General features: G+C 33.3%; 1 protein-coding gene, 1 long non-coding RNA gene and 1 pseudogene across 5 annotated transcripts; 2 read left to right on the top strand and 1 right to left on the bottom strand.

Annotated features, from left to right (window-relative positions):
- Positions 1-990: 990 nt before the first annotated feature.
- On the bottom strand, positions 991-5233 carry LOC126704202 (zinc finger BED domain-containing protein RICESLEEPER 3-like). The gene is made up of 6 exons (XM_050403224.1): positions 5215-5233; positions 4386-4478; positions 4099-4172; positions 1584-3024; positions 1329-1391; positions 991-1199 (listed from the first exon to the last, which is right to left on the bottom strand). The coding sequence occupies exons 1-6, from the start codon at positions 5231-5233 to the stop codon at positions 991-993; spliced, it is 1899 nt and encodes a 632-aa protein (XP_050259181.1).
- A 376-nt stretch (positions 5234-5609) lies between these two features.
- LOC126701534 (putative disease resistance protein RGA3) lies at positions 5610-13398 on the top strand (annotated as a pseudogene).
- A 266-nt stretch (positions 13399-13664) lies between these two features.
- LOC126701533 (uncharacterized) lies at positions 13665-21702 on the top strand. Of its 4 annotated transcripts, XR_007647395.1 has the most exons (12): positions 13665-14303; positions 15242-15539; positions 15683-17329; positions 17532-17580; positions 18576-18636; positions 19934-20022; positions 20140-20417; positions 20528-20619; positions 20840-20903; positions 21023-21184; positions 21305-21336; positions 21449-21702. It is a non-coding gene; the product is annotated as an uncharacterized LOC126701533 (long non-coding RNA). The 4 variants fall into 4 exon arrangements; XR_007647394.1 differs by having other exon boundaries at positions 21023-21336; positions 21466-21702; XR_007647393.1 differs by having other exon boundaries at positions 21023-21336.
- The last annotated feature ends 3558 nt before the right edge of the window (positions 21703-25260 follow it).

Here is a 25260-nt window from a genome sequence, read left to right as displayed (position 1 = left end):
CAATACATAATCTTTCCCACATTAAGAACAAAAAATAAACACACAAAATAATATATAATCTGCTAAACAACACAATAAACTCCTAGGCAGTAAACTGCTCAACACCCATATAACCTGCAAACCACAAGGTCCACAACAAATAATATTTCCAATTTTCCAGCAATAAAATAAATCACAACAAATAATCCTATAATGCAATATTCCAACAGATATATATACTTAGTAACATAAAGGCAGTCACTGCAAGTTTTTTGGGCAGTAACCCATAAGGCAGAAAGCTTGCTAGTTATACAAAGTTCCAAGCTTTATAATTTATTACAACAATCAAATACCATAGGTATTTCCAAAAAATAGCTTTTCCAAAGCATTGAATGACTACTCTATAGTTTATAAGTCTATAACTAATAGAAAAGAAAACCTATGAACTAAGATTTCTTTTCTATAAGTATTGATAGTTGAGTATTGTTACAAGTTAGAAAAGCAATATGTCCAAAAAGCTTCCAAAATATTTCCAAAATGCTGCCTTCTTTACAAAATAAATTACCATCCTCCTACAATAGACAAAAAAATATTCAACAAATAATACATTAGTACCAAGTACAAGACCAACTAGTAAGGAAAACAAGTATATAATAGTAAGGGGCTATAAAGGCAGAATCATACCAAGTCATTGATTAATCATCAATGCTAATCAAGGGTCGTTTGCCTGAAGTGGAACCCTTGCTTGAGCTTGTATTTGCTGGTTGTTGATTTAAAACTAGAAAATAATAGGAAATAAACACAATAGATTAAATTTTTCTTGAATACATGAGACATTCAATAAAATTAATACACTAAGTTTCATAATTTAAGCATATTACCTAAGTCAAGTAACTCCTCCTCCAATGTCTCAACATCATCCCTTGACTGGCGATGAGAAATTGGAACTGTGGCTTGAAGCCAATTTTGTGAACATACAAGGTTTTGAACCATGAGAGGAGATAATGCACTTCAAAATGGATTAACAATTCGACCTCCAGTGCTAAATGCTGACTCAGATGCAACAGTGGAAACTGGCATAGCTAACACATCCTTAACTACTTTAGACAACACTTGGTACCTATTACAATTGTCCCTCCACCACTCCAATATCTCAAAATTTGCATCCTTTCTACCATCACAGTTTTCAGCCAAATACCTCTCAAGCTCATTACTACAACCTACAGATTGCTCAACTTGCAAAAAACGCTCATATCGCAAGTGAACCATAACATATGGATCACTAGCATCAGTTTCCAATTATGTCCTCTCACTCCCACTTTGATCTTGCACATTTGGTGAATGAATACAAGTGTAAAAATTATACAACTTAAACAAAAGGTCTTTCACCTTATCAACCATCACTTCTGCAACTGCATTCCCATAAATTTCAGAAAATGAAAACTTCAAAAACCTCAATTATTTTCGTGGATCAAAGACCACAGCCACATACAAAAGAGGATTAATTTTCTCCCCTTCCCCCCAATACTTCTCAAACTTAGTTTGCATGTTTGTGGCTGTGCTTTTCAAGAGAGTGTTTTGGGATTTAACTAAATTGGAAATACTCTCCTGAATAACAAAGATCTCATCATAGAAGGCATTTGAAGTAACATACAATGAACCAGAAAATTTCTTTGTTGCATTATAAAATAGCCTTAAGAAAGTCACAAACACCCTACAATTTTGGAAATCAATTATACATGGAGACCCCAAACCACCACTATCTTCCTTGGTCCTAAAGTACGACGAATAACCATCATCTTCAAAATCCATTCGGAGAAACACTTTCTCAAATTTTTCAGTAGTTTCTAACATGATATAGGTTGAGTTCCACCTAGTAGCTACATCTAGACTGAGAAGACTCTTGGACTCCATACCTAACCTCTCCATAAAACTCTTAAAAGTTTGACTTCTATTGGGTGAGGACTTCACATACCTCACAGCTTCACGCACCTTAGCAACAGATGCATCTATCTCTTTTAAACCCTCCCCCACAATGAGATTTAGGATATGGGCACAACACCTCATGTGCATGTACTCATTTCCTAAAACTGCCCCATTCCAATCTTTAGTCACCCTTTGCAAAAATTTAATTGTTGTTAAATTTGAGCTAGCATTATCTACTGTCAAGGTGAATATCCCATCAATACCCCACTCACGCCACGACATCTCAATCTTTCTACCTATAGTCTCCCCCTTGTGGTTTTCAACTTGACAAAAATTTAGAATTCTCTTATGCAATTTCCAAGCATCATCAATAAAGTGACAAGTTAGACACATATAATTTAAATTTTGAATAGAAGTCCATGTGTCCGTAGTGAGACACACCCTACAACCCTTCAAGGATTTCCTTAGCTTCTCTCTCTCACTATTATAAATGCCAATCACATCCCTAGCCACAGTTTGACGAGATGGGATATCCTTTAATCTAAGCTTAGGTTGCAAGGTACTAACAAATTTCTTAAACCCATACCCCTCGACATACCTAAAAGGCAACTCATCAATTATAACCATTTCGGCCAATGCCTTTCTAGAAGCCTCAACAGAAAAGGATGTTGACACAAGGTGCAATCCATCTTCTCCATCCTTTTTGGGTACAAAAGCTAATGTTTTCTGCCCTTTAACTACATCTTCTCTATTAGGGTTCTTGGGACATATTGGCACATGAGCTAACAAATTACTGGTACCACAACTCTTACTATCAACATTATAAGATTTTTGACAATAATTACAGATAGCCTTAGTCTTACTAGTATCACCCTCACCTATCTTTACTTTTTCAAAGTGACCCCAAACAACAGACTTTTTCCTACCACTACAACTACCACTAACAGGAGATGTCATACTCACTTGGCATGGTGGAACTGGGGGCAACTCAGAAGCAGCAGCTGCTTCAGCTTGGGAAGCAGCTTGGGTAGCAGCAGAATCCTCAACTTGGGTGGGAATATCATCTTCTGTAGCAGCTGGTGTTTGGACAAAGGGTTCATTAGTGTTGGTTTCCATGACCTAAAAAAACAAAAATACATATTAGCAAACTAGAGTAACAAGTATAATTAATATCTTTAATAATAATAATAAATAATAAGCACACACACCAAAAAGGAAAACCAGTATCCTGGAAGCAAACATTTTAATAAACATAATCAAAAGAGATTATTAGAAAGAAAGATCACAAATAACTCAATGAAGTAAATTAATTAGGGACATGCAAGATCACAGATCTCTTCTTAGCAGTGACAAATTGCATGATCATACTAATCACATCATAACAATCTTCTCATACAAAGCAAGGTAAATGTTCTAAAACTTGTGTTAAATGTGTTAAAAACAAAACAAAGCAAACTAAAACTTCTATAAGATGCTATAACCAAAATGTTAAATCAACTTTGTTCACATCATAACAATCTTCTCATATAATCAACTTCTAGGTGTTAAATGTGTTAAAAACAAAGCAAGGTAGACTAAAACTTCCATAAGATGCTATGACCAAAATGTTAAATAAACCTTGTCTAATTTGGGCAATACAGAACATACAAAGCTACAAACTAATAGAAAAGCAAAAACAAAAGCATCTGCAAGCCACATTAATGCAACTCTCATGAACTAAATTTAGTAGTTTCCCTTTCAACATTCTACTAATCACATCATAAAAATCTTCTCATACAAAGCAAGGTAAACTAAAACTTCCATAAGATGCTATAACCAAAATGTTAAATAAACATTGTCTAATTTGGGCAATACAGAACATACAAAGCTACAAACTAATAGAAAAGCAAAATCAAAAGCATCTGCAAGCCACATTAGTGCAACTCTCATGAATTAAATTCAATAATTTCCCTTTCAACATTCTACTAATCACATCATAACAATCTTCTCATACAAAGCAAGGTAAATGTTCTAAAACTTTAAAAACAACTCTAATGAGTTACATTCAATAGTTTCCCTTTCAACATTCTATTCATCATTTAAATTACTCTGCCCCTTTTGTAAAAAGAAATATCAAACAAATGAACAATCACCAGTCAGTCAGTCACTACATTTTTTTTTTTAACTAAATACAAAGGAATGCAAAAACCATACCTTGAAGAAAACCGTGGGTGTATGGGTTTCAAACTTGAGGGCAGATAATGATACTTGGGAGTCAGCTTTCAATCCTGTATAAAATTAAAACAGGATCAAAATTGATTAAAGAAAAGAACACAGAACAAAAGTTAAATAGTTAGGGTTTCTAAGTTTTTTTTAGTTAGGGTTTCATAGTATGAATCTTTGGGTTTATTTGATTTGAACATTTGATTTCCATCACAAATGAAACCAACGAGATTAACATAAAAGAAAGATGAGAAACAAAGAAAAATTACCTTACTGACTCAGTGAAGAGTACACGGGATGAGGAAACCGTGGGTGTATGGCAAGCTCATACTTGAGGGCAGATAATGATACTTGGGAGTCAGCTTTCAATCCTGTATAAAATTAAAACAGGATCAAAATTGATTAAAGAAAAGAACACAGAACAAAAGTTAAGTAGTTAGGGTTTCTAAGTTTTTTTTAGTTAGGGTTTCATAGTATGAATCTTTGGGTTTATTTGATTTGAACATTTGACTTCCATCACAAATGAAACCAACGAGATTAACATAAAAGAAAGATGAGAAACAAAGAAAAATTACCTTACTGACTCAGTGAAGAGTACACAGGATGACTTCGGCGGTAGCTATGGAGAGAGGAGTGGACAGCGGCGGTGGCGCTAGGCGTTGGAGGCGGAGAGGGGACTGGGTAACGGCATTGGAGGCGGCTAGGGTTTGTTCTTTAGAATCTGGATTTGGATTTTGGAGAAACAGTAGTTTGGAACTTTGGATTTGGGGAAACGGTTTAGACTTTATAGAGTGTAAGATTGTGAGAGTTTGAGAGAGTTTGAGAGAGCAAGTAAAGACCCGAGAGTCTGAGATTGAAGAGATGAGGAAGAGTGAAAAGGGAAGGAGGAGGCGTGAATGGGAAGCCATGTCCATTAGGGGTGTCTGTCTCTGAAGCGAAAACTGAAGAGAAGAGTGGAGGCTGAAGAGACTCTTGAGACTAGTTGAGAGATATCAGATCTTCCCATTTAATTCTCACCGTTAGATTTCCTTTTCATCTTAGATTATAGCCGTTGGTTTAAAATAAATTATTGTGCCACTGAACCGGTCATATCATGGTCTGTCTTACTCTCATCAAGACCATTCATTTTAAATTTTAATTTGTGATGAACGGCTGATGTTTCTGTTGGGAAGGTGTGAGCTTTGAGTCTCGGGCTAGGCAAGGCATGGGCTGTTCTGGAGACTGGAAGACTGAGATTGAATCACTGAAAAGTCTGAAATGTCAAATCTATTTTTTTTTTTTATTATAAATAATTCGGTCGGTTCGGGTTTTCCGGGTGAAATATTTTGAAACCTGGATCCGAACCGACCTATTTGGGTTGTTTTCTTCCCAATCCGTGACCGACCGTAGCTGGATTCGGAGCCGCCCGTGGACCTTCGGTTCGGGCGGTTTCGGGCGGGCGGGTTGGTTGATGCGGGTCCTTGGACACCCCTACTTCTTTGTTTAGGATTAGGCTCCTCATATGGCACACACTGTACACACCATACACCTGCAAATCCTTTTCTCTTCTATTATTCCCTCATTTAAGATCAGCCAATTTCTTTCTCTGTCTCTTCTTCTCAAAAAAAAAAAAAAAATTCTTTCTGTGTCTCTTAAATTGGTCCAAGAATGCCCATATTCCATTATTTATCAAATCTCTTTAATCCTTTTATTTTTTATAGGCCTAATTTTTTTTTTTTCATTTATTTCTCATTCAATAACTGCAGATGATCAATATTCAAGAGGCTCTCCAAATTAGAGAAAAATGGCAGATTTTTTAGTATCTCCTCTCTAGTCAAAGAAAAATAGCCCAAGACAAGATTGCCCATTTTTCCATAATCCAGAAACAATTTGGTAAGTCTATCTCCTCTTCTCTTTTTCTCTTTTTTCTTTCCCAGCATATACTCACTTTCCTAGTTTACTTCACAAAATTTAGGTTATTCGATGGTTGTTATCCAATTGGGCCTTGGGGGGCTGAAATGTATTTAGCTGCAAACAAGTTCAGGTATATAAATCTCTCTTTTTGCCCAGGACATTATTATCTTTTCCAACATAACACAATCCAAGGGTAATTCTTTGCTTCTAATATTTAAATTCAACAGTTTAATAAGAGTATGTATGCTTATTTCTTATGTATGGTGAAAACATAATAATACTCTTCTACGTGATTGTGATTAATATTAGAGTTGTGTTTCAGCCAACAGTCAAGTTTGTTTGCTTTATAATAAAAAAACAAAAACAAAAACAAAAAACTATGGTTGCCGTTATAGTTGCATGAAGCATCTGTTTCTAATAGTACTAGCTGCAGACCGGTGAGATGCGCCATAAATTTTGACATTATTATTATTATTATTATTATTATTTTGTTAAGTGTAAAGGGGATATGTAGATGAGACATATAAGTATCAATTTCAAACCCAACTCAAAATAATATGATTATTATCTGATGGAGTATAATTTTTTTTTTTTTTTTTTTGAGAATCCGATGGAGTATAATTGATATAGAGTAATATATTCTCTATAAGTTAGGCAGTCCATATTTGTTATTTAAAAGTGTTTTTAATTAAAAAAATTAAAAAAAAAACTTAAAATTTTTTTTTTCAAGGAAACATGATGTATTAAGCTGGAGGATATATAGTTTTAAATTTTTAATTAGAACATACAATTGATCTAGATTATTTCATATGGAAGCTAACATTATTTACCATTTTTAGAGAGTTATTGAGAATTTTATAAAAGCATTGTTTACAATTAAATGAAGTTTTCACTTTTTTTGAATTTTTTTTTTTACATAATCACCAAACTAAAATATAGGAATTAATTATTACAAAAATGTTTCCTTACACACAAAACTAAGGAAGCTTAGATATGCTGTAGATCTTAGTCAATCAATAATATACCATATTAGGGGGGGGGGGGGGGGAAGAAAACTAATTCACAGCACAAGTGTTTATACATGTCAATATTTTTTAAATCTGGATTATGGTAAGAAAAATAAATAACACCGTCACCTCAGATGTATGCAATTTTTTTTAAAAAATTTTATCAGTAACCGTTAGATGTGTGCATTTGATCATGATTTAGTCATTAATTGAACATATAATCTATCCTTTTGTGTAAAAGCTATATAAATTATCTATGCTCAACTTTACTAATCTCATTCTCTAAAGATTCATGTAGTAGCTTTGGAACAGCCTCTTGTTTGATCTCTTAATGGTCCTAAAACTTTCATTTCAAATTATTAATGACATTATGTAAGTTAATATATGGCGAGTTGACTATTAAGACTACTCACCCACAAAGCAAGAAAAAAAAATCATTTGATTTAAAATTACATAAGCTCGCACAGTCATGTTTAGCAATAAAAATGTAATGCCAAAGTTTGTAAACTAAAAAATAAAAGAACATTTCTTGTAAAAATATAAATAACAATTACAGGCCACACAAACCAAGAGTTTTTCAGATCTCATAATAATAAATTTGGTCTATTGAGTTCCATTTTCGAATGAATACCAATAATATAGTGAAGTTTTTTCCCCTGGTACTCAAGGTCACTCCAGGAGAGTGTAGATTTGAACACGTTAGCAAGTTTAGGAAGAGATTCCAGATATGAAGCGGATTTCATGAGGAGGTAAAGTCAGCAAATCATTATATGGCAGTAGATTTAAAGCGCAATATAGAACTATAACAGATTAAAGGAAAACATAAATTAATACATTTTGAAAATTCATTTTAGGTCTAATAGAATTTACCTTTCATCAATATCACATTGGGGGTTAATAAACTAATCAAAAACAGGGCATGAACTTTGCTAATGAGATGCTGAATCAGAGTCCGATTTAGCCACTGCCCTACAGTTTCAAATAAAGTAGACCTGTTCAAACATATCTAATAAGTTAGGAGGCATCTAAAAGAACTAATCACTATGCATCACTCTACATCTCTACATATATATCGTGTCCAATGACAAAAAAAACTGAGAGGTCACTTTCAATTTACCTAAACAAATTTACAACTTATGGTGGACTTATTTTGCAACTACAAAATAAAAATGAACTCCTCAACTTAGTGAGAGCATCTCAATCTCCTCTGGGAATGACCAGATTTACAAAGTGAAACAAATCACCATATAAACGATTCAATGTTACATGAGAACAAATCTATATGTTGAACTTTAAAATGAAATTTACTTTTTCTCCTCAGGTTTACATATATATATATATATATGGCAAAAACAACCAAATCTGTCTTCTGTGGTGATAGAACTCTACCAATCATTTTACAATCCCACAAAAAACTGTTATGAACCATTTTCTTTTTCATTTTTTTTGTGTGTAGGTAATCTACCAAAAACATTCCACAATTTCAAGGTTAAAAATTGTCCCAAATAGATAATATAAATTCCAATATATCTAATACAACAAACAACAGTTATCAGATGTATACACACATAAAATAAGGAGGAATTCGATAAATGACACACCATTGGTTAGATTATACAAAATATACCAGAAACACTATGTCTAGAATCCATGGTAACTACATCATGTTACAAATCCATGTATAAGGCAGGCAATGCAATATACATAAACATAATTCATGTCCAAGAAACCCAAATAGGAACAGAAACATACATATGGATCCACACCAAAAATGGGAACTTTGTACAGGAATTTAGCATCAAAAAGACAGTCTTAACATGAAATTTATACGACAACAGTAAAAGCTCACAAACAAACACAGATAGATAGATTGTGCACCTTGTCAAAAATTAAGTATCAAGGAACACAAAGTTACATCTAAAGTAAAGTCTTAATAATGCGTCCAAGGGTGACAACAATAGATTCTCTTATATATTGAGAAATAGTAGTGTAATACTTATAGTTTACTAACTTATCCAAAAAAAAAAGTAACTACAGTTCACTTAAAAAAAAAAAAAAAAGGCAAGATGTAGCCATTGGGCCTTGGCTCAAGTGGAAGAGGGATGAGATATCAAGTAGCATTTAGATAAAAATCTTACTTAACAAACATATGATGAGATGAGATGACCACTATTTTCCTTGTAGCGTCATATTGAGTTCCAATCAATAACCTAGAGTCGAAGCAAATACAAATTACAACATGCTTGAGATGTGAGAAATAAACTAGGTAATCTCTAAGATGGTTTGCTACCATATCTGGCACCCATGCAATCACGCACGCACACATGCACATACTAATACAGACATCTATTTATGAAGTATGTTCACATGTGAAGTTATTTAAACTTATCCATAGCAGGTTGAAAGAAGCAATAAAAGACATGCACATGACATTATTAGCTTATTGTGTAAAGAGAAACTACAAATACCCGTGAAAAGCTCCACTTTTAACTGAAACAGACAAAACACCAAAGCCTCCCAGATCTCCTTCCATTGGCAATTCCCAACCTCTTTCACTTGTACTATTTTCCATATTACCATAGATCATCAAGTGCATTAGTTCTCAAAGACGAAATTCAAGTTTTCACATTCTCAAGTAAGACTCTGTTCTGGAAATTATATATTCTTCTTTTTATTTGTGTTTTCATCAATACTATTATGACTATTACTATCAATTTTATGCTTTATAACTCAAACCTAAACCTAATACCTCCACCTTGTATAGAAAGAAAGTTTTTTTTTTTTTTTTCTTCCCCTTTGTATAGGAACAAAATTGTTGTTCTCAAAGCTATAATCTAAGAACTAAATCATCTTTCCAACAGATCATTTTTTGCTAATTCCCCTACAATTGTTGTGGTAATGAAATCTAAATGCTCACTTGATCATCTTAATATAATTAATAATGGACAAAGTTGACACCAAACTTAGTTGTAACCTAAACCTCCAACTTTGATTTAAAGAATTAACATGAGTACATGACTATATATTTTAAAAATCTAAAGATTAGATTGCATCTTCTTTATGTTCTTAACATACATGTAAAATTTCATGTCAATTAAATTTTATTTATTATTTGATCTATAAACTTATTTTTTATGCATAATTTCACATTATAAAAAATTGAAATTTAAATATTTGATTGATGACATAAATATTGATTTTTTATCTTTTAAAAATTTTGCAAACATGGAGGATACAAGAAGAGAATGTAATCTAACGGTGAACTTGTCAAAATTTATATACAATCAAAAGATGTTCATTAGAGTTGTAACCTTACGCTACGTTAAAATTCATTGCCTTCATCAAAATAATTAAAATAAAATAAAATCTTTGCCAAACTTTGTCCATTGGTAATTAGATACTCCTAATATTTACACACTTTACAATTACGTATCATTAGAAAATGATATTTATTCACATATATATTATTACACAATTCTTGATTATTACACCTTAGCCAAATGGTCTCTTAATTGTAAAGTCATCAGTTCTTTTGTGTTGGGTAGTTGTCCTTCCTGTTTTGATGATGTTATTAGGAAGGAAGCTTGTTGTATTGTGTATTTGTTTGTTTAATAAAGTCTTGATTCATCAAAAAAATCTCATTTGCGCAAGCTGATGTTTCACTCTGATATATTGATAATAGTTTATGAATAATTTTAGACTTATATTTGAGTTATCATCAGAGCACGATGGCAAGGGAAATTGTGAGCTCCATGACTGACGGAATTGTGAGCTCGATGACTGGGGAAATTGTAAGTAAGTTGATTTCATATGCTACTAAGCTGATCAGCAGTGCTCGAGGTTGCGAGGACGAGCTAAGAGGGATTCGCCAATCATTAACCATGATTCAAGCTGTTCTGACTGATGCCGAGAGAAGGCAAGTGAGAGATGAGTCTGTGAAGCTTTGGCTCCAGATTCTTGAAGATGTTGCTTATGAAGCTGACGATGTGCTGGACGAGTTTGCATACGAGAGTCTCCGGCAAAAGATAGAAGTTGGAAACCAAAGGAAGAGAAAGGTACGTGATATCTGTTCAACCTCCAATCCCGGTTTATTTTGCCTCCCAATGGCAGACAAAATTAAGGCTATTCAGGAATCACTGGTAAGAGTAGAGGACTTGGCAAATAAGTATGGTTTTGCTAAATTATTGTTAGTGGAATCAGTAGATACTAACAATGAAATTATCCCAAACCGAGAGACAAACTCCTTTCTTAATCATTCAGAAGTTATAGGAAGGCAAAATGATGTTTTGGAAATAGTGAACTTGCTAACTAGTACAACCAATCAACAACTCTCAGTCCTTCCTATAGTTGGAATGGCGGGTTTGGGAAAGACAACTTTTCGCAAAACTTGTGTACAATCATGAGCTAGTAAAGAAACATTTTTATAAAACAATATGGGTATGTGTCTCTAACGATTTCAATGAAAAAGGGATTTTAAGAGAGATTCTAGAATCACTTACCAATAAGTCAAGTCAATTACAAAGTGAGAATGCAATACTTCAAAACCTTCATAAAGAGTTGCAAGGAAAAAGATACCTTCTCATTCTTGATGATGTCTGGAATGAAGATCATATGATATGGGATAAACTAAGCGGTTGTTTGTTTGGAATTAATTCTAATATTGGAAACAATATCGTTGTAACAACTCGTAGTGACAATGTTGCAAGAATCATGGAGACAATTCCCTCATATCACTTAGAAAAACTACTTGAAGATGAATGTTGGTCTATAATTAAGAAAATGGTATCTTCAATTCCATTAACTCTAGATTTGGAGACAATCGGATATGATATTGCCAAAAAATGTGGAGGGGTCCCATTAGTTGCAAAAGTCCTAGGAGGGACAATGGCTCATAAAAATGAAAAAAGTGAATGGTTAGCAATTCAAAGCAATGAAATTTGGAATTTTCCAGGCGTTAGCAACAAGATGTTACCAATATTAAAATTTAGCTTTGATCATCTACAATCACCATCTCTTAAAAAATGCTTTGCATATTGTTCAATTTTTCCGAAAGATTATGAGATTAAAAAGGAGGAGTTAATTCAGTTTTGGATGGCTGAAGGGTTCCTTCAACCATCTCAAGGAAGTTGTGTGGTAATGGAGGATATTAGTAACATGTATTTTGATATCTTGTTGGCAAATTCCTTATTTCAAGATGAGAAAAAGGATGAGTTTGATAATATTATCAGTTGTAAGATGCATGATTTGGTACATGATCTTGCACTCTCAGTTTCAAAATCTGAGACCTTATTTTTGAATAAGGATTTGGAGGGTGACATCGGTCACATACGATATTTATTCATCGAATCTGATGGTAAAATTGTACCCAGAATTCCATCTTCAAAACATGATGTTAGGAGATTGCGCACATTTGTTTCTAAAAATGTTGTACTGGGCAACACATTATTAAATTTTAATTGCTTACGTGTTCTAAAATTAAATGGAGACTCTATAAAAGAATTGCCAAGTTCAGTTGGCCTTTTAATACATTTGAGGCTTCTCAGTGTCGCAAGTTTATCCTTCAGAGCATTACCAAAGTCCATCACCAAACTCTACAATTTGCAAACTTTAAGAATCGAAGGTTGCCCATATGTCAGAGAGCCTCTTGAAGATCTAAAACAATTGATAAACTTAAGGCATATTTATATCCCTTCTGGCTTTAATGAAAAACTTAAGGATATAGGGCAATTGACGTGTTTACAAACATTGCGATGTTTTATTGTGGGTCAAGGTGCAGGTCATCGGATTGAGGAATTGGGATGCTTAAATCAACTTAGAGGAAAATTAAACCTTTGGAATCTAGAGCATGTGAGAGATAAAGAAGAAGCCCGAAGAGCAAATTTAGGAGAAAAGGCCAAAATATGCATGTTGCGATTTCACTGGGCCATATGGAAAAGAGAAGGCAACTACGAGAATTATGAAGAGGTGTTGGAAGGTCTCGAGCCTCATTGATGTTTGAAGAGCTTAACAATTGATGGCTTTGAAGGAAAGAAATTCCCATCATGGATGTTGACAAGCCTTGATGCTTGGGATGGAATTTTGCAATTTGGCAATTTAATTGAGATCGAATTTAGGAATTGCAAAAAATGTGAGGTTCTTCCCACTCTTGGGCTTCTACCCCATCTTAGGGTTCTTACAATAGAAGGTATGGATGGTGTAAGACATATTGGAACTGAGTTTTATAGTAACAATAAGAATGGAAGTGATGGCACTACGTTTTTCCCAGCTTTGAGAAAACTTAATTTGAGCGAAATGCCCAATCTAGTGGAATGGACGGATGTGATGGAGCCAGCAACAACAACAGGCCTAATGGTGTTTCCTTGCCTTGAGGAGTTGACCATTGAAGGTTGTAGCCAACTGGCAAGTGCTCCATGTCATTTTTCGAGTCTTAAGAAATTAGACATTAGTGACATGCTTAGCACGACATTTGAAAACATTATTAGCAAGCTTACCACACTCACGTCCCTAGAGGTTTGTAATATTTCAGAACTTGCTTGTCTGCCAGAGAAGTTATTGCAAAAAAATGCGAGATTCATGTCTCTGATGATATCGGGATGGGCCGATTTGGAGTCCATCATGTCACATGAGGATGTATGGGCCTTCTGCACCTCTCCCGTCCCATCTTCAACGCTTGGAGATATCTGGGTGTGTTATTCTACCTACTGGGCTACAATCATGCACGTCTCTTACCCTACTAACGATTCAGTTTTGTGATAAATTGAAATCAACTCCAAATCTAGGACTGTTGCATTCTCTTACCCAATTAAAAATTAGGTATTGTGATAATCTGATATCAATACCTGGTTTAAGAGGATTGCATTCTCTTATCGAATTACAAATTTGGTAGTCCTAAATTGACGAGTCTCCCAGAGGGGTTAGAATCTCTCACCCGCTTGAAGACTTTGGTGATTGGCGAGTTTTGTAAGGAGCTGGATGATTTCCCGAGTCTCGTTTCTATCGAACACTTGCACGCATCCCTGCAACATTTGGACTTGAAAGGGTGGCCTAAACTTAAGTCTATTCCGGACAATATTTAAGTCTTGACTGCCCTTAAAAGTCTCTACATATCTGACTTTGATGGCATGGAAACTTTGCCTGAGTGGTTGACCAAGCTTTCTTCTCTTCAAACTCTGCGCATCTTCAGTTGCTCCAAGTTAAAGGAAAGTTGTGCAATTGGTGGAAAAGAGCGGTACAAAATTGCCCATATTCCAAATATCATGATCTGGATATAAGTTTCTGAAGCAGTTTGAACAAGCGGTATGTGTAGTCAAATCCACTTATCATACTCTCATTTAAATCGATATTATATTCTTAATTGCCTCTGATTCTTTTCTCTCTTTAAGTTTCCGCCAAATTCTTTTGTTTTTTTTTTTTAAATGTTTTGGCAATTTCTGAATAGATCAGTTAAAGTATCCTGAATTGCATATTCTATTCTCTTCTATCATTGAATTTAATATTCGGCAGTATGTTTATAAAATTATTTTGGCATGATTAGAGGTGCGTTTGAATACTGCTTATTTTACTAAAAACTGAAAATTGAAAACAATAAAAAATAATAATTTCCGATTACTGTTCACCCTAAAAAAATATTATTCATTTGCCTATTTGCACTGTTCATGTCCCAGGAACAGTGCACCAGGCACTGGTCTTAAAAAAAAAAAAAAAAAACTGAAACGCAAAACGTGTGGACGTGGACGGGGACGTGATCCAAACGGTACCTAGATTACTGTTGGACTAGCACTCAATTGGACAAACCTTCATTAAATCTGAACACTGGGATGGATACAATTTGCAATTTAGGCGTGGAGGTATCTAACTTGCCAACCAAACTTGTTTTCTCCTCTGGTTTTGCTATTAAAATTTATAACGTACTCCCACTACTATTTTGTAATTTTATTTAACCATTCAATTATTGGTGGATTTAAAATTTTAAGAGCTTATCTCTCTTAATCTCTTTAAGAGATAAGCTCTTAAATTTATTTATATAATTTTTTTTAAGACCTTATAAACTGTAGAACTTTGTAAAGTCAAAAGCAATACTTGCATTTGAAGTTTTCTTTGTATAAAATTTTCTCATGTTTTTCTTGTTTTTTGTTTTTGATGGCTTGAGTGGATCTTATTTTATGGATTTAGCATTTGTGAATTAAAACTAATTATTTTCTGTTACTAATGACCCTAACATTCTGCTCTAGTAGAAACGGATGGTTTCATACAAGACCTGCATACTGTACTTAAGTGGATCATGGGTTAACATTTTCTCTCCTCAAGAGGTCCAATTCCCTTACTAAAGAGATGTTCTCTGGTGTTAGCCAAGTGGAAGGTTTCTTAAACTGGTCAAGAATTTTTTAGAAGTTATTGCCAACGTGATGCTCACTTTACAGCAAAAGTTGGATATTGCTTTATTGTGGTTGCTGCCAAAGTAGCTAACAATTGCACACAGTCTAGTAGTTGTGTCAATTTGATTCCTATTTGATTGGAGTTCATTAAAATTTTGTGAGTTCCCCCAAATCTCATCTTCTATTCTTCTTATTTCTTTATTTCATCTACTGTTTTTTGAAATTGTTGATATTATGGAATGTACAATTTGCTAGAGTCGTTGGACTAACTTTTCTCTCTTCAACATTTGGTTCTTAGAGGATGCAAGGACCTTACTTATCTCCCTGAAGTGGATTTCATGCGTTTGATCCCCAAATTGCTATATGCCTATCCATTCATAACTGTCTCAAAGTTAAATAAATAGATGTGTTGAGGGCGACGACACATCTTGGTCCAAAGATGGGGAATGGTTTAAAAAGAGGAATCTGTTTTGAAGTTCACATATATATTATCGCAACAGTATGTGTGGTATGTTTTCTTAAACTTAATCCTCATCTCTTCTCTGATGCTTTACCATAAATCAACCGATTCTATTCATAATTGCCCTACTTTCTTCCTATCTCAGTTTAGTTTCCCCCAATCTTTTTCTTTGTTAATGAACTATATTGTCTTGATGTGCATGTGCTAGTGACAACATATATATTGTATTTTGCTGGAAGAACAATTTGACTAATTCAATGGAGTTTAGTAGAAGTTTTTAAAGTTGGTAAGGTTTTCTTCTCTTCTCATTTATGAAGTATTATATGAATCCAACAAATATACTATTCATGCCAAAGATCCCCTCTTCCCTATCACTTTTCCTACAACATATACAAACCTGTTGCATAGAAAAAGGAAAAGAAAATTTTGTCAATCCAAAATATTCTATGAATTTCTTTTGACATGATTAGTGTTGGTAGTATTTTATTAGTACAACTGGAGCAAGAACTTAAGAAATTTAATATTACTTATATCCCAACAATTGGGACCACCATATTGTAATAATACAATACAATTTATGCTTGAAGGTAACTAAACTTGGCAAATCATCACTGTCCTCATCTTTTTCCTTTGTTTTTTCTATCTAAATTGTTGACATGTTTCGTCTCTCTTATGAATCTAGCAACATCTTGTGTTCTTTATTTAGCCATTCAATCATTGAAAACCAAGGGGCATATACATTAAGCTTTTGCATTTGGAAACTTCAAAAGCTAGCTAATTAAATTGAGCACTAGAGATTGTAAGTTCATATACGCAAAACAAAGTAAAGGATTTATTCAAATTATAGAGGGAATTATTGTTCTTTTCTTGATTATAGACTTTCTCAGTTTTCCAAGTGGGCCCTCTCAGGATGGGTTCAACTTTTGAAGAACTTGAGGTTCTATTCTCCTTCAAACTCTGGAAGCTTGACTAGTGTGTGAGCTCAATTGAATAAATTCTTCAAGTTTTTGGATATTGATCCCTGGCCACATACATTAACAACAATAATTGAGGAATCTTTTGTGCTTGTTTCATGTGCTACAACTATGTTTTCATATCAGATGGTTATTCAGAATAATCACTACATATTATAATCCTTTGTGTATATAGTTGGGTAACAATCCTTTTGCATTTGTGGAATTTAAATTGTTTAATCTATTACTGATGGCCCTAGTATCCCATTGTAGATGAAATGGGAAGATTCTACTTAGGAACAGCGTATAGCAATTGTGATTCCTCATAGCTGATGTATGTGCTCCCATACAATGCCTAACCACATTATGGAAGCTATTAGACATTTGATTGTCCAAGATTTTCATCATTAAAAGGAAGGATGTACCGAAGGTAATGCCCCAGGTTTTCCAAGATTGTCATCTAAAGCAGATAAACTGTTATGTCACCCACCTAGAAGCATCTTGAAGCTTATGTGATATCAGAAAAAGCTAGTGGTAAGTCCATCCAAAACTGACTTTTTGCTCTATCTCTTCTCTAGTACAAGTATGTTTTTTTTTTTTTTTTTTTTTTTTTTTTTTTTTTTTTCATATAAGAATAAAATACCAAATTTTTATTCATAAAGTATTTGTTATTTCTTTCCTAATATATTCACTTTCTTCAAGTTTTTCTCATAATTTGGGCATAATGTGTCTGTAGGAAGACTTGATTCTTGAATTTCAACCAAGGTCCACTAATGCATGAACAGGTTTGTGTACTTCAGTGTCTGACTCTCTTGGGAATTTTGTTAATTTCTTTTTTCTTGCCCTTCCCCCAACATAATATAATGCATGAAAAATAGATTCTTTTTTCTTTTAAAAAAAATATATTATAATAATGCTTGCATAAGTGTCATGGATAAAGTTTTAATTCACACAAAATGATTGATATTTTCCCAATATTATATTGTTCTTGAGATTTAGCCAATTTTCAAATTTTCTTTTGTACTTTTAACAATTGACCCAATAATTGCTCTCTTTTCTTGAAATCTAGCTTTTCAATTGTAGTTCAAAGTTCTAGGATTATATTTATTATGGTTAGGGCATTATAAGTTCAGAAAAATATATATAGCTAAAGGGAAAAGGGAAATTGAGGATCACTAATTACCAAGCACCTATGTCATATTCAAAAATGAAAAATAGACACTTTATATCAATACTAGCCATAATGTGCTCTTCTTGACGAAATTCAAGGCAGGGAAAAGAAAGAATATGACTCAGTCAGGGCGGTAAGGATGGGAAAATATTTGAATTCTTTCCCTACTTATTACAAATTCCAAGACCTGCAAAATTTTGAGGTGAGTTTTTTAAGTTTAGATATAATTTCATCTTTATTATGTTGATACTATTTATATCCTCAGATTGTGTCATTAATATTGATTGTGTTAGGGTGGGGCAGTAAAGATGGAGTGCAATCCCTCTCTTTGGAAATCTAAGTGGAAGATTTGACACAGTAGTTGAAGTTTTATTTTAACTTATAGACTTGTGAAGCCTTAGATTATAGTCGAAACTATATATTTTTAATGTTCACTTTGAAAAGGAGAGAGTAGTTATAGTGGACCAAAGATAAAAGATTATTCACTTTGAATCACAATAGATGGACTTTTAAATTGATTTCATTGCTTCTTTGTTTTTTGCTAAAATTTGTATGCTATTTACTAAATTTGTTGTTCTCTTTCAAATTCATTGTTGCTTTATATTTCAGTGGAAAATTGACAGCAATGAGGAGCTTGATGATGCGTGCATGTTATATGGAGTTCTTTAAGGTAATGTAATTTGCTCTTTTCCACGTTTTTCATTTTGGAACTTTTTTTTTCTTTACCATTTTCTAATCACCGACATGGATCTATTATTGGGTAGTGTTTCAAAATCTAAAGTTGAGACTCTATGCTTTTTAACACTTCTGAGACTGGATTACACATGGCAAAATCTAAGTTTTCTCTATTACTGAAGATTCTTATATGCTGTCAAATGGGGAAGTAAATGCGCTAAATTGCATACTCATTATGATTTTCTAGTTACATACTCTGTTTTGGGGTGTTATCTGACTTTGGTAACATAATCTGGATCCATAGAAGAATGAAAAATTATTTGTTGAATTGTTGGAGGAACTTGCTTCTTTTTTTTAATAGAAGAATGAAAAATTGTTTGTTGAATTGTTGGAGGAACTTGCTTCTTTTTTTTTTTTCTTTTTTTCTTTTTTTTTTGTTTAAAGGTTGTCTGACATTTCATTTTGCACACAAATCAAACATTATGTGGGTGTTGACCTATGCTCAAGTTGCTGCCTTATCTTTTTCAACAAGTGTAAGTAACATATTTAAAAATCAAAGAGTTGACAAGAGAGAGTGGATGCCTTTCCACTATAGTTGGAGAACCTTTCATTTATTTGATGAGCTGTCTTTAAACAGATGCAACCAGCAAGAAGGGGGTGGTACCTTGCTAACTGGCAGATGCTGGAAATACTTCATTTCCCAATTAGAGTTCTTGTACTTCAGCATAGATAATTTAAGATTGTAAATATCTAGATAAACTTTTGATTCCTAATCTAAGCTCAAAAGAATCTAAAATTAGTTTTTTTTTTTCTCAAATGTCCTTTTGTTTAATATTTCACTTTGAAATAGAAAGGCTAATGCACTTATTTTTTTTATAGTTTTCTTAGAATTTTTGTTTGTTTATATGGTTCAACATTTTTTTCTGCATAGCATACTTTAGATCTTCAAATTTCCTCCCTACAACAGAAATCAAGTATTTTCATTTGAAAAGTCAATTCATAACTTCTTGAGATTGTGTGTGTGTGTTATGTGTTTATTCTGGGCTACCAGCACTGTATTGATTGGGACTCTTTAGTTTCTATTATATTGTCTTCATTTGTTAAGTTTTGACTTAGCAATTTTGGATTAATTAAGGCTATTTAGTTATTCAAATTTCAAACTTCACCAAAGTTTGTTGATGTTCTGAATTTATATGAAGTTATTATTGAACTTGAGAAATAATCAATGAAAAAGTATTTATTCTATTTTAATTAGATTTGTAAATGAACTTAAAGTCTGGTTTACTGTGCAGTGTACAATATAAGGAAGTTCGACTTGAAATTCAAAACAAATTGAACAAGTGGGTTAGCCTATTTTTTCTTTTGAGATCAAATTATAATGGTCAGTAAGTTGTATTACTTATGATTGAATTGCTTCAAGTGATTCTCAAACTACATTAAATTTATTGTCTTGAGTTTTCTTTCTTCTTATTTTTTCCTCAAAAATTTCTGGTTGCAGATCAACTGGAACCATAACTTGTGTATGTATCTGCAATTGTTGATTGGGTATATTTAGTATCACCAGCGACAATGCATCAAGCATGGCCTAGGCTTTCCTTTGGTTTACACTTTATGCCATGGTTGCTTCCATTTCCTATCTATATAATCAGAAATAGCTCTTTTCTTTCTTGAATATATTCAGTTTCTGACAATTTGTCCCCTTTTCAAATTTTATGTTATGGCTCCCTAACTTAAAGTTGCCGTAGTAGTGACTTCAACACTTTTATAGATTCTGAGGTATGCATCTATGATTAACCTTACATACTGTTATTATCATATATATCTTTATTTGAATATTCAATCTTTTGAAATAGTCAATTACAGAGACTATGAAATTCCGTCTTTAGATTTGTGCAAGAAATTGAAGAGTCCAATAAGGAAGAACAACTTGAAACTCGAATTTGATGCATTTTTGCCTGAGATCAAGTTATGGATTTTGGTAAGCCATATAACTATTCTTGAGTTTTCTGTCTTTTGTTTTTTATTTACTTTTATCCCTGAGACTTTTCAGAGAATCATTTCGAATAATATTTGATAGGAAATGACATCAGCACTTTTATATACAACATCTGTGATTTGTCTACTTACATATTAATGATCAACTTGAATGTTCAATCTTGAGATATAATCAATGACAAACTATAAAATTTTGTTTTTAGACTTTTGGCAGAAGATAAAGTTCCCAATAAAGAGGAGAATGTTGAAATTTGAATATGGGTTTTGGTAAGCCATTCTATAATTTCTGAGTTTTCTTTCTTTTCTTTTCTTTTTTGGTTTTTTATCCCTAAAAATTTTCTAATGATCATTAATTGGCCTTAAGAATGATGACTGTCTTTCTCCAGCTTACTGCCCAAACATAGAATGGATAGCTAATGTATTGCACTTGTTGAACAAGATTCTATGGTTGGTCCACAATCCTTAATTGGATACTGAAGGAATCCATGGACTCATCTCGTAGTTCCTACTAGTTGGCACCAGAATGTTGACAACCAACAATATGTAATGTGAGGCTTAGCTTTTACACCATTTCCTATCTATATACTAAGCAATGGATCCTTTTTACTAAACAGAATTCGTATTTATTCATCCACCTATTGAATCTTATGTTGTTATCATGGCTTCAGCCAGCGACTTCAACATTTTACTGTACATTGAGGTATACATATGGAGATCAACCATCTTATACGCATTGATTTCATTTCACAAATAATATCTTCTACATCTCTACCAAAGCATTGAATAATACTAACTTCAATTAATGTTTGCAGTCTTCTCTTTTCATCAGCCTAGCTGTCCTACTTAAGAGGCGAACTTGTTTGCTGTCATACAAATGTTTGGAGGATATTTCCCTACAGTTAGTAGTTAAAGTAATGGACGTATTTCTATGTAAGTTGACTTATATTTGTTATCAATTAGTAACATATGGTTTAGACATTAATTGTACTAGTCGCTAACCCATGCGATGCACGGGAAAGCTACCAATTTTTTTCCAAATGATGTGACATTAGCTATTGGAATTCAACATTGATTCTCTAGTAGCATGTTGTTATTTTTCAATTTCATTTATTTCATGTCTTCCACTAAATATTCAATGCATTCATTATATTTAAAAACATATATTCAAATTGATTATCTAAGTGTCTGCAAAAAACTACAATTCAATCAACTCTAGAATACAAAATAGGCTGGGGTAAAAAATAAATCATAGCTCAGTTTCCATACAAAAACAAAAGAAGCAAGCTGATAACTTCACCTCGCTCAATTTCCACTAAAAAAATTCAAACCCATAGCTCAGTTTCCACAAAAAAACAATTCAAATTGACCAATAGCTCAGTTTCCATACAAAAACATATATTCAATTTGATTATCTTAGTGTGTGCATAAAAACTACAATTCAATCAACTCTAGAATACAAAATAGGCTGGAGTAAAAAATAAATCATAGCTCAGTTTCCACATAAAAACAATTCAAATTAATCAATAGCTCAGTTTCCACACACAAAAAAACAGAATTTTGTCTAAATTTTATTCGGCCATTGAAAAGCAGATTAGCAGCAGAAAATTAATAGAATGAACAGTATTCTGGTTGGATAGGCCCAATAATTCATTATTTTGGGCCCATAACTGGGTCCCATTAGGCTAAAACCATATTGGGCTCAAAAGGCCCACCATGTTGAAACAAAAATCTGTTTAATAACTCCACATGGCACATAAATACTAAGATAACCACATTTTTGTTATCTGTCTAATAACTCCATTTTTTGTTTCAACATTCTGTCTAATAACTCCGTCCAAATCAAACAGGCTTTCCAACGGAAACCGTTATCGTTCCTTTCCTCTCAATCTCTTTGTATTCCTCACAGCTAGGGGTGTGCGCGGTTCGGTAAGGGCGGTTGTTTTCCAAATTTATTACCGAACCGATAGAGATCGGTTTTTTCATAATTGAAACCGATGCACACCGTCTAGGATTGGTTTTCTGACCTATAGCGGTGCGTTTTTTTGCGGTACAGTTTAGTCGGTTTGGTCGGTTTGAAATATTAAAAAAAAACAATTTTTTTAATAATTAAAAAATTTGGGCTTTCAAGCCCAATATCAATATATCAACCTGTTCAAGAAACCTATGCCAAATAATGTATTTTTTCATTTCATAATGATCACATAATGATCCAAACAGCCAAGCCAACCTTAATAGTTTATATTATATTATTATATATATAAGCATCCGTGTATGATATATAATGCTACAAACTCTCAAATGGCCAACCTTACACTGTGTATTACTGTATTATATATAATATATAATATAATATTATATTACTTGGAGTTGGACATGAATATACTGTGTATCCAGGGCCGGCTCAACAAGTTTTGAGGCCTTAGGCTAAAAATTTAAATGAGACCTTTTTATAATTAAATATTAATAAAACTAAAATGATAATTTAACTAAAAATAAAATTTAAAGTATAGAACAATAGAACCTGATTATTGTAATTTTTTTGAAGCCGTGATCATTTGAAAATTTAAACCTGCACAAGTAAAAATTAATTTAATATATAGTTTAATAAATTAGTGTCACTATAATACAAATGAGTTAATATAATATACATCAAATTATTAATTGACATAATTATTTATAATAATAGGAAAAAAAAAAAAAAGGTTAGAAACCGTCGGACCAAATAAGTAAATAATAGTGGTCTCTGTGGTCTTTAACAAAGAACAACAAACAAAAAAAAAGTGTGGTCAGTGGTCTGTCACGTGATGTGACAAACCACTGACTACAGTACCACTATATAAAAAAAAGGGGTGAGAACCATGCTGTGATCCAGCCGGACCAGCCTTTTCTTCAATTTCTATGCCTAAGTTTTAAAGCAAAAAAAGGTCCACAGATGGGCAGAACAAAAAACGTGTCCCGTCCCATCAACATCAAACAGTTGTTCAGTGACAGTTGTGGTGAAAGTGTGAAATAAACTAAAAATATATATAATATAAGTTAAAGAAATAGAAGACTCTTGGGTCTTTATTTTCGGCAAGACAAAGAGAAAGAGGGGAAGAAAGAACTGAAGCAGAGAATGAGAGAAATACCTTCTGTGACTGCCGGCTGGTACTGGTAGGCTGGTATGCTGGGATCAACAAAGAAAAATTTTAAGCTAGAGGGGCTGACTGAGTTGATGGAAAAAGATCAAAAATGAAGATGAAGATGAAGAAAAGAAAGGTAAGGCCGTAAGAATATAGATGGACAGGCAGAAAGATAGAGAGATGAGAGATTTTTGTTTTGTTTTTGACATTTATAATCTCTATTTTAGCATATTTCAAGACAATTACGTTATGTTATTAATGAATTTGTCTGCTATTAATTTTAATTTTAGCATATTTTAAGAATGGAATAATACATTTGTCTCCTAAAATTTAATTGTATTAGTTGAATTTTGACTTTTTTTCCTTTTTAATATTTTACATTTTAGGATACAATGGGGTTTTTTTAATGTATTTTATTGACTAATAAAAATACTTAAAATTTTTTTAACTAAAATATATAAATAAATATTATATATAAAAAAATTTTTACAAGTGGGGCCTTAGGCGGTTGCATCTCTTGCATCTACTGTTGAGCCGGCCCTGTGTGTATCCAGCTTCGTGTAGCAGCCAACCTTACACTGTGTATTATATAATATATATATATATATATATATATATATAATATTAATATAATATTATATTACTTGGAGTTGGACATGATTACACTGTGTATCCAGCTTCGTGAATGATAAAACTTTCAGGCTACTTACATCCATCCAACCTTACATATATCGAAGTGTAAGCAGCTCACATTAGTCCAACTTGGACCCCCCACAAAATAGAAAGACACAATACAGACACAGTCACACTCACACAAGCTTTGCTTTGAGAGACACAGTCACACAGCAATGGCAATAAAATCATTCTTGCTTTCAGCTTTCCCAAACAAATGAAAATGAAAAAAACAGTAAAACACGAAGACAAACTACAAAACTGAAAACACGAAGAAGCTTACGGCTTACCGGTGTTCTGCGTCAGGCGAGACTTGAGTAGAGAGGCGAGAGCGAGAGAGAGAGATAAGATACTGAGAGAAACATACGAACTTATATACCCCTGAGAATCTGAAAACCTAGCATAAAACGCACCGTTTTGCTTCTTTTTTTTTTTTAATAACACCCATACATACGATGTCGTTTATCAGCTTCATTAAAAAAAAAAAAAAAACAGAACGACAGAACAGATCTTGTATCGGTTCGGTTCGGCCACAGCTCGGTTTCGGATTTGTCAATCCGGTGATTTCACCACACCGGCATCGGAATGGAGGACGAAGTCCGAATGCCGGCCTCGGCTCATTCGGTCGGCGCAACAATCGGGACGGTGTCGTCGGCGGCGGTCGGTTGGGTCGGTTCCGGTGAAGTTTTGCACACCCCTACTCACAGCCAGTTATTAGCCGCTTGTCGTTGGTTGAGTATCTCTGTTTTTTGTGGATTCTAAGCCAAATCTCAAAAAGGTAATCTTCCTAGATCCTTTCTTTATCGTACCCACTTTTTTTTTCTTTGTTT

The sequence above is a fragment of the Quercus robur genome, chromosome 10 (genome assembly GCF_932294415.1).
Source record: "Quercus robur chromosome 10, dhQueRobu3.1, whole genome shotgun sequence".
Classification (NCBI taxonomy): domain Eukaryota; kingdom Viridiplantae; phylum Streptophyta; class Magnoliopsida; order Fagales; family Fagaceae; genus Quercus; species Quercus robur.
This window is presented reverse-complemented; position numbering and strand designations above follow the sequence as displayed.